This window comes from Calidris pugnax, unplaced genomic scaffold (assembly GCF_001431845.1).
Source record: "Calidris pugnax isolate Ruff unplaced genomic scaffold, ASM143184v1 scaffold199, whole genome shotgun sequence".
Lineage (NCBI taxonomy): Eukaryota > Metazoa > Chordata > Aves > Charadriiformes > Scolopacidae > Calidris > Calidris pugnax.
Genome location: NW_015090970.1, coordinates 1,310,127 through 1,326,357, shown reverse-complemented (window position 1 = coordinate 1,326,357; position 16,231 = coordinate 1,310,127). Strand labels below are relative to the sequence as shown.

Genomic DNA, 16,231 nt, shown 5'->3' with positions numbered 1-16,231 from the left:
CTTCATACTGTGCATTCTTCACACTTCACTGTATGTTTATGGGAGAAATTACACGGGTATTGGGAGACGACTGGAGACTCCACAGCACTGATTGAAAAATCAGTCCTGGATCTTGCTGGATCTCACACATTGGCTTAATCAGAAGTTACATTAATTTTAAGTTACATTAATTTCATTCCCCTCCGTTCCAACCCAGCTTTCAGGAATGCAAAAAATGACTAGAAAGTAGAACTATGTTCTAACCATCATCATCCTATGTCAATAAAGTGACAATCACTATGTCCCCCATACTGTCTTCTGCAAATCTAGCCACTGAGGACCTGCAGAAATTCTGCAGTGCTGAGGATTTACCAAACAGTCCTTTGGTATCGTAGCGACGCGTGCCCAGTTTCACAGTAATCATTTTTTGGGGGAGTATCACCACTCTGGTTTGGAGTTTTCCTCTCACTCAGCTCAGCGCCGCCGCTTCAGGTTTATGCCAACACCACTTGAAGACAACCACCCTTCAATTCACAGAGCATTACAGCAAGGAGCTCTTGCTCCATAAAACCAACCAAGTATTTTGTAGCTTATCTTTTCCTTCTCACACTGACCAGTAAATCTGGATTTTTCAATTTCTTTGCCACTGAGACAGCAACAGTGGTTTGAAGAGATTGACAAACTGCCATCGCTACGCGACTGGATGGAGAACTGACCAGGCATCCCATCCACCAGTGCCAAAAATCACTTTAACTCAGGGTTAAAGATATAAAAGAAGCCATTATCATGTTCAGAAAGCTATTAACCCAAGTTCTTAAGCTCCGAGATACTGATTTCTTTAATTCTGGAATAATACCCTCCAAACAATCTCTCCTGTGCACAATATATCTGACCAGTCACATTCAACATATAGGGGAATATACATCCTTCGGTGATGTGTGTGATAGAGACACAGAGGGAAGTAACAGAACACAACAAAAAGACTGTGCAAATTACTACAAAGGGAAATAATGCCTTTCGAGCAGAACACTTAATGTCATCACCATTCCACGATTAAGAACTGACCCATTTAACGAGAGGTATCAAAGCTGGTTTAGCCATAAGCAGCTAAACCAACACAGGTTTAGCTAAGAGGAATTTTTTTTTTTTTTTTTTTTTTTTTTTTTCAATTTTAAAACCAAACAGTTCTTATTCCCTTCATTCCTAACACAGTGCTGCAGAGAAGCCTCTGCAGTTAACAGCAGCTTTGATATCTTCTGGTACTTGGAGCAAAGTCCCAATGAGTTCACAGACAAACAAAAAGATGCAGAAAATTTAGGATTAAACGAGACAATAAATTACTGCATTCAAACGCTTCTCCTACACGTCTTCAGCAAAGGACAAAATCCAAGTCTCTTAAGTCCATTCGGAGTTTCGCTTGGGAACCTGTTCTGCTCTCACCAACGTGGAAAGCCAACCCAAGGAGACAGGGACCCCAGTGTGAGCTGATGGCCAATGAAATGTGCATTTAGTCCAACTCTTCATCTCCATCGTGCATTTTCACATGTCCAGCCCTTCCATCCAGAGGCAGGTGGAGCTCCTCACCCCTGAAGACGCCGTTAAGAAGCTTACCTTCTCTCTTCCACCATACCTGGCCACCCAGCACGTGCTCCACTGAATTCACTGAAGAAACAGTGAAACTCTGCCTGCTCTGAGCGGGATCGCGGTGTCTGTCACATCTGGCTGTAAGGAGACTGGCTTGGTAGTCAACTAATTATCAACACACTGTTAGCCATCACCAACCATGAACCTGTGAGAATGGATTTTAAAATTCACAGCCATTTTGAGGCCTACTAAACCTTTTTACGTAAAAATCTGGGCGGTTCAACCATCACCTATAACAATTTATAAGACAGGACCCACCAAGAGTGTACATTCTCTAAAAAGAGCAAATTACAATCAGTGGCAGCATTTCAATACGCTCTGAATTTATATACCCATGCCATGTGTCAATACATTTCCGTGTTTGGAGGATTTAAAAGCAAATTGTTACTGCTGTGCCCTCATTCTGAGCTGCTGGCAGAGGAGCCAACAAAGTAGAACAAAGAATCCTGGTCTGGTCCTCGCGAGAAGCAACAGGGCAGGGATGAAGAGACACCCACGTCAGGTCTCTGTCGCGTTGAACACTGCGGCCTGAGTTCTTGGAACAGTCTATCAGCAGATTAATCTTTAAATGGAAAGAATTAGAAGAAAATCACATCTTCTTTGCTGGTATCATCTTGCACATTCAACAGACTCGGCGGAGAGGTCACCAGGGTCTGAACGTGAACGTTATTGGGCTTGAATAGGTTCGCTGAGGCAGATGAAGGTGCTTCTGGCTGAGCATCTGTAGGGCCATACAATTCTATAGATAAAAAAAAAATAAATGGAAGAAAACAGATTCATGACACTGCACAGAGAGCCTGATGCATCTCCACAAACACCCAAGTTGGTCAAGACATACCTGGCTGGAACGCAGGGGTCTGGCTGCTTGGGAGGACCGGACTCGCTGATCGTCGGCCTCTCAGGACACCCTCCTCTCGAGCGACGAGCCAGGGGGGAAGCAGCTGCTTCTGATCAACAGATGCTACAGAAAACAATTTACAGATTAGTAGGTGAAGCTAGCAGTACTTCACAAATTTCTCTATTCCATGCTGGAGCCCACTCTACTGACACATTTGCATATCCAGGGAAGCTGCTACACCACAAAGACCTAGCGCTTCTGTTGCGACTTACTTAAATTCTCTCTGTTTAGAGCATGAATACTTTCTCCCTTCTCTTCCTTGAGGGTTTCCAATCTGGTTACTAGCAGCCCCTGGTGACCAGATTTAAAACTTAATACTATAAAGCACAGTTGAGAAAAAAGTCTTTGTCCTTAGGATTCAAACAGCAAAGAACTGTGATGAACTTTTGTCTCCGCTCTCCATCTGTCTCACAGCTGCTCGGCAGCAGAGGACATGGATTCTGGTGCTGTGGCCTGTCAGCTTCTTGATTTCAACAATAAAAGCAATTCATGAAATGGTTACTCTGGATCCAAAGAGCTTTTCTCAGTGCACATTCCTTACACATCACAAAAAAACCAAATTCAATACACAGTTATTTTGCCTCTGGTACAGAAAGTCTTGTTCCCTTTTATTCTAAGATCTCCATATGGGCACAACAAGCACACATCCCACTAATGCTCACAAGAGAACAGAGACCAATGTATTTGTGTTTTATACCTTTCATATAAATTCCAGAAAAACACCATTAAGTACATTTCCACTGCAGAGATCATTATGTAAGAGCTATTAAAAATAAACTTGGGGAGATGTGGTATTAGAGCTTTGTTTTCTCATTTACCAGCACTTGGGATTCAGGGTAGAAGGATATTAGGCTTCATTTATGTGCAAAAGCATAAGCAAGTTTGCAATTGTACTAAACTTTAGGCACGAGAGAGACAGATGTTTCTACAAAGTGCTTTCCCCCTCCCCTCCCAAGGCAGGTTTGGCCCCGGGTCCGCTCTAGCGGTGTAGGCTAGAAGGGTAAACTTGCCAAGTCTGAATCCTATACAAAGCTAAAAAGATATTTTTGTAACTTAAAATTATAGGCCATCCTAAGCTGGCACTAAGGCTATTTTAAGCGATAGTGAAAAAGTGGTTTTTACTCTGTCTGTCATTGGTAAAGATCACTGCTTTAGTACCTAGCAGTTAGCAGCAGGAATTACACCATGGCAGGGCGACTGTATTTTTACTGGCTTCTATTTCTGACAAAATTAGCCCCTTTCAGCTCTACAACACACACGGCATCTCGATTCTGGCTTGGAAATCTGTATTTAATGACCGACTTGTGCTAAGAAAGGCACTGCATTCAGTGTCATTACAACTCTGGACAGATAGTGAGAGAAGGTTACACCAGCCTCAAAACACTTCACTCGTGCAGAACAAGCAAAACATTTGCTCTTTTCCTTTACCACTGCAGTTGGGCAGGAAGATTTTACATCCAGGTTTACAAACAAGAGCTATTAAAAATAAACTTGGGGAGATGCGGTATTAGAGCTTTGTTTTCCCATTTACCAGCATTTGGGATTCAGAGTAAAAGGATATTAGGCTTCATTTATGTGCAAAAGCATAAGCAAGTTTGCAATTGTACTAAACTTTAGGCACGAGAGAGACAGATGTTTCTACAAAGTGCTTTCCCCCTCCCCTCCCAAGGCAGGTTTGGCCCCGGGTCCGCTCTAGCGGTGTAGGCTAGAAGGGTAAACTTGCCAAGTCTGAATCCTATACAAAGCTAAAAAGATATTTTTGTAACTTAAAATTATAGGCCATCCTAAGCTGGCACTAAGGCTATTTTAAGCGATAGTGAAAAAGTGGTTTTTACTCTGTCTGTCATTGGTAAAGATCACTGCTTTAGTACCTAGCAGTTAGCAGCAGGAATTACACCATGGCAGGGCGACTGTATTTTTACTGGCTTCTATTTCTGACAAAATTAGCCCCTTTCAGCTCTACAACACACACGGCATCTCGATTCTGGCTTGGAAATCTGTATTTAATGACCGACTTGTGCTAAGAAAGGCACTGCATTCAGTGTCATTACAACTCTGGACAGATAGTGAGAGAAGGTTACACCAGCCTCAAAACACTTCACTCGTGCAGAACAAGCAAAACATTTGCTCTTTTCCTTTACCACTGCAGTTGGGCAGGAAGATTTTACATCCAGGTTTACAAACTCTCACCATTGTTCTGTCCTGTTGGATTACGGAGCTCCATTTTCAACGCAGAACAAGCAAAACATTTGCTCTTTTCCTTTACCACTGCAGTTGGGCAGGAAGATTTTACATCCAGGTTTACAAACTCTCACCATTGTTCTGTCCTGTTGGATTATGGAACGCCATTTTCAATGTTATCCCTTTGGGCTATATTTCCATTTTAAATAGTATACAGATGTATTACGGAGCTCCATTTTCAACGTTATCCCTTTGGGCTATATTTCCATTTTACAGTATACACATGCAACTCCTAATTTAAGGATTTTAAGAGCCTACTAACTGCAATAAGCACACTAACAATTTGTAGCCTATTAATTTCTGACTTCCACATGGGCAGCCAGGGGTTTAAACTACACCGTTCCGTTTCCCTGTGATGCTGGCAGAGATCAGAAGCGCTTTTAAATACACTTACCTGAGCTGTCTGTCCTATGAGATGCTTTGTTCTTCCCACCTTTCTCTTTGCTTCCTTTTGTGAAAGTGGCCAGTTTTGTAGGAATCTGCTGCTGGACAGCAGCTGGTTTCTGGATCTGATTAGTTGCACTCAGGAGATGTATTGGCACTTCATTCTTCAGAGCAAGAACCGGCCGATTCTCCAGGGTGGTACTGTCCCTCCGAACCAAGTCTGGCCTTTCCAGGTAATCCAGCCCAGAGACACTCACTCTCACAGAGGTTTTGGAGATGGGTAGAGATGATTCCACCCCTTCTCCATTGAAGCTCATGGAATGACTTAGTAGGTTCTACATGAAGGAAAAAAAAATAGGCATTGAAAGTCAAACAGGTATTTTCACCCTCTCAGACACAACGAGGAGAAACCACCCTCAGCCCTGAGAATATAAAGCACTTTCTAGTAAAAAATGCAACAGGTTAGATGAAGCCCCAGGCAGGATGGCAAACAGAAGGAAGAGCAAGTCCTTCAACCCTGAAAAGAACCTCAGCAGCTCCAGACTGCTTAATATCACACCTAGCAAAGGAAGGCAAAAGCGTACTGCATTAGGTGATGACAGGACAGACAGAAAACAAGATCTTCAAGACAGTGAGAAATGAGCCAATTCAATCTGGCCCCAACCTTCACATTTTGAAACATAAGAAATGCTTTTAGAAATCCACTGTATAAAATGCTACCAATGTAACAGACCTTCTGCAATCACTGGCCTGCAACAGGGCAGTGCCTGTATTTAAAAAAATCCTCAGTCACGTTAAAAAATAACTTATTCTATGTTTCTATATTCTCATGTCTGGGTGGAATCTCACAGATACTGGGGAAACGCCAAGCTCCGATCTCTCAGAAAGCAGCCATCACCAGCTATTTCAGATGATGATTTAAGGAGCCCAGTAAAAAGCAAGCACAGGTTAGGGGCAAGCAGGTTAGCAGAAATAAAACTCCAAGAAAACCAACTCCTCACCTGTCCCATTTCTGGGGAGAACGTGCCCGACACCGTGTTCTGCTTCTTCAGCTTCCTTAGCTGATCGAGACGCTCCTTCTCTTTCTCCACTGCCCTCTGAGCCTCCCTCAGCCTCTCCAGGTCGTGCTGATAGGCCTCTCGCTGCCTCTCAAGTTCTTCTCTCTCCTGGTTCAACTTCCCTCTCAGCTGCCGAGTCTCCTCCTCGCGCTCCTGCAGCCGAGCTTCTGTGCTTTCAAACTCCCGCTGCTGCCGACTCCTGTCCCGCTCCAGGCGCTGCTGCTCCAGCTTCAGCTGGTTCTGGAGTTTCTGTACGTTCATCATTTCTTCTCTCTGCTTCTCAAAGTTCCTCTGTTTCTCCTGCTCCAGCAGCAGGTTGCCCCGCGTAGACTGCAGCCGATATTGCTTCTCCCGGTCTACCATGGTGGCTCGTTGCATCTCGATGTAGCTGTCCTGCTGAGATATCACTGCCTGGAGGGGAAAAGGAGAAGCTCAGCATAAGGAAAATGGGTTCAAAAAACATGCACAGCTACAGAAAAACCAACAGCATCTACCAGATTAGATGACAGAGACTTTTGTCTTCAAGAGCAGGTCTAAATTCCAAGCCCATGGTGACTGACATGACACTAAAGATGGCCAAGCAAATTAGTTATGCTTATGTATGTCAAAACTAACATTTCTTGCACCTAAAATTATTACTTTGAGTCCAATCAGAATGTTGCTGATTACAAGGTTACAGCAAAACCAACCAACGCATACACACGTGAGTACAGCAACAACAATTTGAAGAGGAAATGAGCACGGAGAGCAGACAGAGCTCAAAGCAGCCAAAGAATTGCATTGAAGTGAGCAGGAAAAAGGAAACAATTACTTAAGACAACAGATCTAACACTTCCTTCAAAACACCAGACACACAGTGTTTGTTTTCTTGAGTCTCAGGTCTTAAATTCTGCACTTCCCTCTAGCTTTAGGGGACATTTTCAAGGTAGCTCCTTCTCCACACCTGTAGAGATTTCATTGCATCCAGTGCTTAACAAAACTCTGGGATAATTAGTAGTGTTTTACCTGAAGACTGAAGAGCAACTGTAACAGCGTTTGGATCCTCTGGACCAGCTGAAGAGGAGGGGAAAGAGGGGGAGGAAAAAAGACATTAGACACTTCAATAACGCTCGGTTTTGATACGTTAAAAAAAAAAAGTTAAAAAGTTTAAAGAGTGAACACAATTAATGGTATCTGTACAACACACCCAATGGAAGCATGGCTACAAGAGTGCTCTAGCAGAACACACTAACAGGCTGTAGAGCAATATAAAAGCACATTGAATTCCAGTGTGTTGGTCCTTGCACAGATGTCAATCGGTGCCCAGCAAATCTCCTCAGGATTCCAGGGAACAATCTTCATCATCAGTTTTCCTCACACGAGAGATTTAATGATCACTTGCCCCCCCAGCATTGAATCATCACATGGGTCTAGCACTCACAGGAGATTCAGAGGCATCTCTGTTTGCTAAAAGGACTTTTATCTCCACACTCATAATGCATTAGAGTCATACAGTACAGGCTGTTAGTGCACTTGTGGTTCCACAGACATTAAAAATACTGAGGTTTTGGGATTTTTTTGGTTGTTTTGCTTTTAAATGCGATTATTATAATATGGTTATTTGCCATTAGATTTCCTAACAGCAGAACTGACATACCTGAGACTCTATGGTGGGCTGAGAACCACTGCTGTCATCCAGCCTCGTTGCATCACTCTGTAAAGAAGACAAAACCAACATCTGAGCTACAGACACTTGTTGGGCGCTGCCAAAATGAACTGGAAGGGGTCATCTCATTTGGGAACAGCGTTCATTGCCAGAGCAGAGATGGCTCCCATACACCAAAGGACACACACCCCCAAAATACTTAAATCAGATGCACCAGACTAAAACAGATGCGTGGTGATTAAAGCTAATGTTAATTGTACAGCATCAAATGAACAAGTATAAACCCAAATTATCATGCATCGCAAGTACTGAACTATCAACTTGCCCCACAAAACATCCTTAAGGAGAACATGTCATGCAAACAGCCACACTGATGCAGTGAGACAGGCACATCATGCTACCAAGTCAAAAAAAATAGAGTCTAGGAATTTGACAGACCAAACCCTGTTACAGTCTAGCCCTACCAGCTATTACAACTTTTAAATTTGCAGGATTCTCTCTGCACCACTATTATGAAGAGGAACATGAGGAAACGCGTTTAAATCATGGATAAGCCCAACGTACGGTTTGAGATCCTTCTTCCGTGTCAGAAGGGAGGTCATGGAGCTGCACATCTGAACTTACTGCTGGGCCTCTCCAGTCCCACTGTCTCTGGTCACCACCACTGTTCTTCCTAAAACTACCACCTGAAAGGAGAGTGGAGCATGAGCAGCTCACACCAGCACAAGGCCTGTGAAAACTCATCACGTAACAGAGCGGGCAGAAAAAATTGTGGTTTTTGAAGTTAGAACCAATATGCAACTGCATGGCTTATCCATGCTGATCCAACATGGAAGAGCAGGCAACAGTGACGAGTAGGGCTGCTCAAAAAAGGATCAAAACTTGAGGAGAGTGGGTTAAGATAAACAGGGAGAGTAAGTTCAAATTACATTGTACTATTTTAAGTGAAGCAACCACAATGTCAGCACGAACGTGATCGTCTGTGGCCACCAGAACTGCCAGCTCATAACAAGGAATATTGTTAGTAGAAAAATTCTATTTAAAGCAGCCCCACTGTAAGCGTGGAAGGAGGTGGAAGGAGACAGAAATTATACTGTATAAAGTACTTCTAGCATTTCAGATGTATATAGCCTTTCAGTGCCAACAGAAAGAATTTTAGTGATTAACAATTGGTGAAATAAACACCATTTTGCTTTTCAATAGATGCGTGAAGCAAAAATGGAGATAAAAAGTACCTAGTACTTCTGCTGTTTTCATTAACTAACTGATAAAACATGTGTCAAAAGGACAACTGATATTACATAAGGATCCAGCAACCCTTTAGTGACTGTGCAGATACAAAAGAAAGTGGAAAAAAGGTAGTGTGATTCAACAATAGAAGTAGGCAGCCGAGTTCAAATTTCCTAGGTTTTTGGGTCAAGCTTATTATTTTCAACACAATCAAAATTCTGTGTGGAACTGTGGTAATTAGAAAGCATGGGTTGAGACAATACCCTTAGCACAACAGCAACTGAGAGCTCTACTCTGCTCTCTAGTGTTGGTATCAGAAGCAAAAGATACAACATGCTAATGCTGCAAATTTGCTCTTATCCTCCTCTTGGAGTCTGGTGAAGCTTCCACATACCAGAGCCTCACTTAACTCTTTGTTCTTATCTCATTCTCTGCAGAAAGAAACACAGCAAGCAGCCAAGAAGCTCAGAAGAACATTGAATGGTCCCTTTCTTACTTTTATTTGAAACTGAGGGACTACTGTCGTATCCTCCAAAGGTCTCTGCTCTCCTGGCGAGTCCCGACCCAGAGCCATCCTCAGGCTGAGAGGATCCATTGCCAAAGTGAGTGACAATAAGGTTCTGGAGATTTTCAGCTAGGAAAGAGGAGAACATGTCATGCAAACAGCCACACTGACGCAGCGAGACAAGCACATCATGCTACCAAGTTAAAAAAAATATATATTCAACCATCAAGTACATTAAAAGATTGGGCATTTTGAAAGATTTCCTGCAGTACAGATGAATTTTCCTTGCTCTTCACAACATGGTCTTCCTATTGCATATGTAAAGATGACTTGCAAGTTAGATTATCAAACCTCGAGTGTTTGTTTTGGCTTTTTTTTCTCCCAAAACAAAAAATTATATATTTGCTTTCTAAATATACTATCCTTAGATAGGCTGTTTTAATATACAACTCTCATATAGTATTTCAGAATTGGCATATTATTAGAGCACTCGGTTACCCATCTGAATAGACTTATCCTAAAACTCCACTGGTTTATCCTTAAAAGTAAAAAAAAAAATAAAATATACAAGCTGTGAGAAGGTCCTCTACCTAAAATCCCAGATGGACTCTACCTGTCTAGCAGATTGTTCTGAGAATAAGGGAGTCTGAACAGTGTTACATAAAAGCATTATGTTATTACAGGCTGATTTTCAGGATCTGCACTTAGATCCTATGTGCTTATCCCCACCCCTGCACCTGAGTGAACACCTACAAATCCCACATTGCATTTACCTTCTGTCACTGCAGACTTCAGTATTGCCTCTCCTTGCAGATTTTCGGAGGTATCCCCCCGCAGAAGTAGCTTGGATCGGGATCCTTGGGAATGGTCTTCAAACCCACTCATTTCAGACATTTCTAGATAAATCTGCTGCTTCTCGGTTAGACTTTGCAGAATCAGGTCGTCTTTCATGTTCAAACGCTCTAAAAGGAAGAAACAAACTCAGTTCTGTCTTCCTAATCACCGTCAGAGTGAGTATAATGTTCAATTTGGAAGATTATTATTCCTTTTATGGTCAGAGCATCAAATGCAGAGATGTAATTAAGAGTTAAGGGGAAAACTCATGGACCATACAAAGCTTATTAGCCTTAACTACTTCTATATAATCTTGCACTACTTTGAAAGACTTATGAAGGAGAAACTTGATCACATCATGCGATAGAAGAACAGGAGAGCCATAAATCACAAATGATGCTGAGAATCAGATCGTGGAATATATAACTAAGTCATTACCTTGAAACTCTCTTAACTTAGCAGCTCTGGCTTCAGCCAGCCTCCTCTCTGCTTCAGGTTCATTAAATGTTCCTCCTTCTTCATCAGGACAGCTGTACAAAGGGGGAGACAGATGTAGGTTTGATTTGCACATTAGATAACTTCAAACCATCTCAGGATTCACCCATCATTTACCTTTCCACAGCTCTGCGGATGTGTGCCATCCAGGAATTCCTCTCCTCTTTTGAACTTGTGTGGATTTCATACATTTCTGGTCCTTTTAAGGAAGCGCTAATTAAGAACATTGCCTTTTCCTCATTAGCTACCTCTCTCACAATCAGCTTTTGCAATGAGATAACTGGTGGTTTAGAGTCCTGTAAAACAAAACAGAATTTATTTCACTACATTATATATGTCCTTTAGGGTTTGTGCTTCCTAGTTCCCCCCATCCCAAAAAATTATATATTTGCTTTCTAAATATATTATCTTTAGATAGGCTATTTTAATATACATTAATATTAATATTTCAAAATTGGCATGTTATTAGAGCACTGGGTTACCCATCTGAATAGACTCATCCTAAAACTCCACTGGTTGGAATTTTTATTTTTAAGGACCAAGTTGTGAGAAGGTCCTCTACCTAAAATCCCAGGTGCACTCTACCTGTCTAGCAGAGTGTTCTGAGAATAAGGGAGTCTGAACAGTGTTACATAAAAGCATTATGTTATTACAGGCTGATTTTCAGGATCTGCACTTAGATCCTATGTGCTTATCCCCACCCCTGCACCTGAGTGAACACCTACAAATCCCACATTGCATTTACCTTCTGTCACTGCAGACTTCAGTATTGCCTCTCCTTGCAGATTTTCGGAGGTATCCCCCCGCAGAAGTAGCTTGGATCGGGATCCTTGGGAATGGTCTTCAAACCCACTCATTTCAGACATTTCTAGATAAATCTGCTGCTTCTCGGTTAGACTTTGCAGAATCAGGTCGTCTTTCATGTTCAAACGCTCTAAAAGGAAGAAACAAACTCAGTTCTGTCTTCCTAATCACCGTCAGAGTGAGTATAATGTTCAATTTGGAAGATTATTATTCCTTTTATGGTCAGAGCATCAAATGCAGAGATGTAATTAAGAGTTAAGGGGAAAACTCATGGACCATACAAAGCTTATTAGCCTTAACTACTTCTATATAATCTTGCACTACTTTGAAAGACTTATGAAGGAGAAACTTGATCACATCATGCGATAGAGGAACAGGAGAGCCATAAATCACAAATGATGCTGAGAATCAGATCGTGGAATATATAACTAAGTCATTACCTTGAAACTCTCTTAACTTAGCAGCTCTGGCTTCAGCCAGCCTCCTCTCTGCTTCAGGTTCATTAAATGTTCCTCCTTCTTCATCAGGACAGCTGTACAAAGGGGGAGACAGATGTATGTTTAATTTGCACATTAGGTAACTTCAAACCATCTCAGGATTCACCCATCATTTACCTTTCCACAGCTCTGCGGATGTGTGCCATCCAGGAATTCCTCTCCTCTTTTGAACTTGTGTGGATTTCATACATTTCTGGTCCTTTTAAGGAAGCGCTAATTAAGAACATTGCCTTTTCCTCATTAGCTACCTCTCTCACAATCAGCTTTTGCAATGAGATAACTGGTGGTTTAGAGTCCTGTAAAACAAAACAGAATTTATTTCACTACATTATATATGTCCTTTAGGGTTTGTGCTTCCTAGTTCCCCCCATCCTCCCACTTACACAGGGCCACAGATCAAAACACAGAATGAAGAATATAAATTTCAAAACCAAAAGGTGATTGAATATTAAAACATCAATTTAAAGTATCAATTTAAACACCTGAGGATTCCCATTGGGTCCCAGAAGTCAAGAAGGGGCTGAAAAATTTCGCTTAGAAAGAGGCAAAACCAAAATTTGAAAAAAACCCAACAAAATCCTTAATGATACACGTGAAGTGAAAGAAGGGAACAGAAGGAAGTGTTGGAAGTTCCAAGTTGGCAGGTTGGCTACAAAAGAAACATAGCAGAGAGGTGTTGCAGGGTGCCATCAAGCCCTGTGACTAATAAAACACGGTGGCAGATAGTATATTGTATAACTAAGGATTAACTGGATTAGCTGCCAGCCTCTGTGATGGAAACAAATTTACAGGAGGGATCTTAGTTACTAAAAACCTATCTATGCTTCACACAGCCTAGGACCAATACATGTTGCCTAGAAAGATCCTCCCCAGAAGAAAACAGCTCTTTCTAACGGCATAATCTAGAGCGAGGATAAGAAAAGTGAACAGATGTCAGGAACACTGGGTTTTGCCAACTTCTCCGAGCAGCTGTACTGCAATTCAAGCCATGAACAGAGGTCACTGGAAAAACAAAATCACTGAGCAGATCCATTTGCTTCTCTCACTTGATTTATCTATAGAGAAGTGATGTCTAAATTTCAAATAAGCTGTATACTTACAAAATGCAAAAAAACCAGTCTGCAACTGTAAAGCATGTTACTGGAGGGGGAAAAAAAAACCCACCACGTAGCAGAGATCAGCTTTTGGGGACTGTTGTAAGCAACTGTATGACGTGCTCACAGAGAAGAAAAATTACTAGAGGACATATAAACCAGGGCATGGCCTTGCAGTGGAACAGCTATATGGACTAAGAACGTGTATGTATGGTCTTATTCCATCTGAACAATGCTTTGGCCTCAACGTAAACTACTCACACTTATCTCAAAGCAACAGCAGTCAGATGGAAAACTGCCACAACAGTCGAGACAATGCCTATTAACAGACTTTTTCCCCTCTATGAACTTGCTCTTCTGCTCACAGATCAGATACCATTTGGAAAACAGGGCAGAATTAGTCTCTCGGAGTCAGTGTTATCAAATGAACTACTGTTCAAAGATTCAGCTAATGCTGGTCAAGAGGAAATAACTTCCAGCCATCCTGATTTGTCAAAGTATCCCCATTTCGTGCATTAGAAGAAGTGTAATTTGAAAAGCAGTTGCTTTTACAGCCCTGAGGTCACCAAAATAGCTTTTGCCATTAGAATTCAGCTCTAATGTTCACGTCTTGAAAAAATACACCCAAGAAAACAATTACATGAAATAGTTTCTCTGTTACTGGTTCTCTTATAGCCATAACTGAACTAGATCAGGACAAAATGTACACAATTAACTGCTCTAAGGATATCTGTGGAAAGGCCCTAGAAAAGCAAGCGAATCCTCTGAGTATTCTGAGTGCTGCAGTAATTACATTTGTGTTTAGTGCTTATTACATCTATTTCAGGAAAGTTCTCTGCCCCCAGTAAATCTTAGGCTACTACAACCACGGTCACCATGTCCCCAACCGAAATGGAAGACTCCTTCCCTTCACATTAACACACAGAAGCTGACCTTGCCTGCAAGTGCCTTTCAAAGCACAGTTCATGCACATTTAACAGATATGACTTGTGTAAAATATCAAAGTTCAGGGAGAGGCAAAGTCACAGCCCAAGAAAAGGAGAAACTGAAGCTCAGAACATGATCAGGGCATCAGTCAGTCACAGGAGACGTGGCAGCTAGAACTGGCTGATGCAAGGGGACACTATTTTGCACTAAGGGACAGCAGGAGGGATTCTACAAGTACCAGAACTGTTTCAGAAGAAGTGATTCTATAATAGCTGCTTGGTTTATTAACTTAATTTTCCTTCTGAACCTACCATAACAAGTATCTAACAACTCTAACTGCATTTCTTCTGTAGTTACTGTCACTTTCATGAATGCTCTATGTGAATGTATTAAATAGGGAGAATACCTACCACTGATGCAAATGTGTATTTTTGGTCCTTTTCTTGTAAAAGCAACAGTACATCATTTAACAGGACTGCCAGAATATCTACAGTAACAACAAAAGAAAGAAAGAAAGATTATTTTAACGCCAAAAGTTGGTCCGGACTGAAAAAAAGAAATCACTTGACTTAAAATTCCTGTGGGTCAGGGAATAGCACATTAACATTGGCAATATTAGGTCTGCAGAATATTATTATGCAGAATAAAAGTGTCAGGGGGTTGACACAACACAATTTTTCTCGTGTGAAGCAGAGCTTGCACAAGGTAATGCCTTTCCACAGGAGAATAAATCATTATGACTCAAAGCCTTGTCATCTCTCTAAAGACCTCACTCGTGAATCAGAAAGCAGACCAGACAGATAATAAGCCAACAGCATAAGGAACTTATCATGCACCACTATAGAGATGCTTATTGGACAAGCCAAGAATAGAACAAGTGCTATTTCCTCCAATATCCTATTAAACAAGCAGGTTTTTGCCGACTTATTTTATACTCAATCGATCAGTAATAAACAGTTACTAAAAAAATATAAATAAATAATAATAATCTTGTTTTCTAGTTGTACTTTTCCCCTTCCTGACCCTTTACCTTTGAGTCGCCCTGATGCAGCTTTCCAGTAGAGCATCCCGTCCAGCAGAAGCCGCCTCTGTCCCATGTCATCCTTCCGGAAGAAAAGCCCATTCTTGCATTTCCCAGTTGATTTTTGGTCCATTTTATGCATAATTTCTTTAAGGCGCTGCCCTTTCTCACACTCATTTACCATGGCATCTACATGAGTGATTGCATCCTTAATTAAACTAAGGGCCTGGGTGAGCTCTTCATAATCTCTAGTTCCAGCTAAGAGGAAAGAGTAGCAGTTAGTCATATTTTCAACTCTGGAATGCAAGATATGAGCCCACCCCAATATATTTTAATGTGAAGGTACCATATTGAACGGTATTTATTAAGAGCTTAAATTTAAAAATAAAATAAAACATCCTAAATCTCTAATGAACTGACAGGCTTAACTACTGTGGTTTTGTGGTTGCAGACTTGAAACTGAGCGCTGCTCCTGACCTCTGATGAGGTGAGATTAATTTTATCTGCATCTAGATTGGCATCTTAAGCCAACAAAGAAGTGAGAAAGCAGGAGTAAGGACGGACCAGCCTGTCCCTCCTCGTCTGAGGAAAGAACACGCAAAATATGGGAGAAAAAGGACCTGCAGACAACTGTGAGGCTTCTCAGAAAGACTAAACCACTCACCTTCTGTATTCTGGATAATACGTTCTACCAAGACCGGGTACTTGGTGATGCGCTGGGTAACGAGAAGGATACACTCCTGGACACCAAGTCTCCTCACAATGGAACAGTTGCCAATTTTCTAGAAAACAAGACAGACCCATCACAACCACTGTACGTACACGGTTCTGTCTCAATCCATTTCACACATCTTCTGTCTCAAAACATTTCTGTGCAATTAGGCGTAGCACCACAAAATTAGCTGCACTCTTACTGAAGCAAAACTCCTGGTAACATTAAAAAAACATTGATTTTATTACTGGAAAAAAGTGTAC

General features: G+C 41.6%; 1 protein-coding gene across 1 annotated transcript in view; it reads right to left on the bottom strand.

Annotated features, from left to right (window-relative positions):
- Positions 1 to 273: 273 nt before the first annotated feature.
- The window catches only part of ARHGEF18 (Rho/Rac guanine nucleotide exchange factor 18), a 50,544-nt gene continuing 34,586 nt past the window's right edge, over positions 274 to 16,231 (bottom strand). The window contains exons 18-31 of the mRNA XM_014952858.1: positions 15,921 to 16,038; positions 15,266 to 15,514; positions 14,646 to 14,722; positions 12,332 to 12,510; positions 12,158 to 12,249; positions 11,659 to 11,847; positions 9,576 to 9,713; positions 8,414 to 8,535; positions 7,841 to 7,897; positions 7,210 to 7,257; positions 6,148 to 6,615; positions 5,157 to 5,481; positions 2,462 to 2,584; positions 274 to 2,362 (exon numbers count right to left, since the gene is read on the bottom strand). Of these exons, the coding sequence (XP_014808344.1) occupies positions 2,202 to 2,362; positions 2,462 to 2,584; positions 5,157 to 5,481; positions 6,148 to 6,615; positions 7,210 to 7,257; positions 7,841 to 7,897; positions 8,414 to 8,535; positions 9,576 to 9,713; positions 11,659 to 11,847; positions 12,158 to 12,249; positions 12,332 to 12,510; positions 14,646 to 14,722; positions 15,266 to 15,514; positions 15,921 to 16,038 (2,346 nt within the window). The 3' untranslated portion in view covers positions 274 to 2,201. The remainder of the gene's footprint in view (positions 2,363 to 2,461; positions 2,585 to 5,156; positions 5,482 to 6,147; positions 6,616 to 7,209; positions 7,258 to 7,840; positions 7,898 to 8,413; positions 8,536 to 9,575; positions 9,714 to 11,658; positions 11,848 to 12,157; positions 12,250 to 12,331; positions 12,511 to 14,645; positions 14,723 to 15,265; positions 15,515 to 15,920; positions 16,039 to 16,231) is intronic.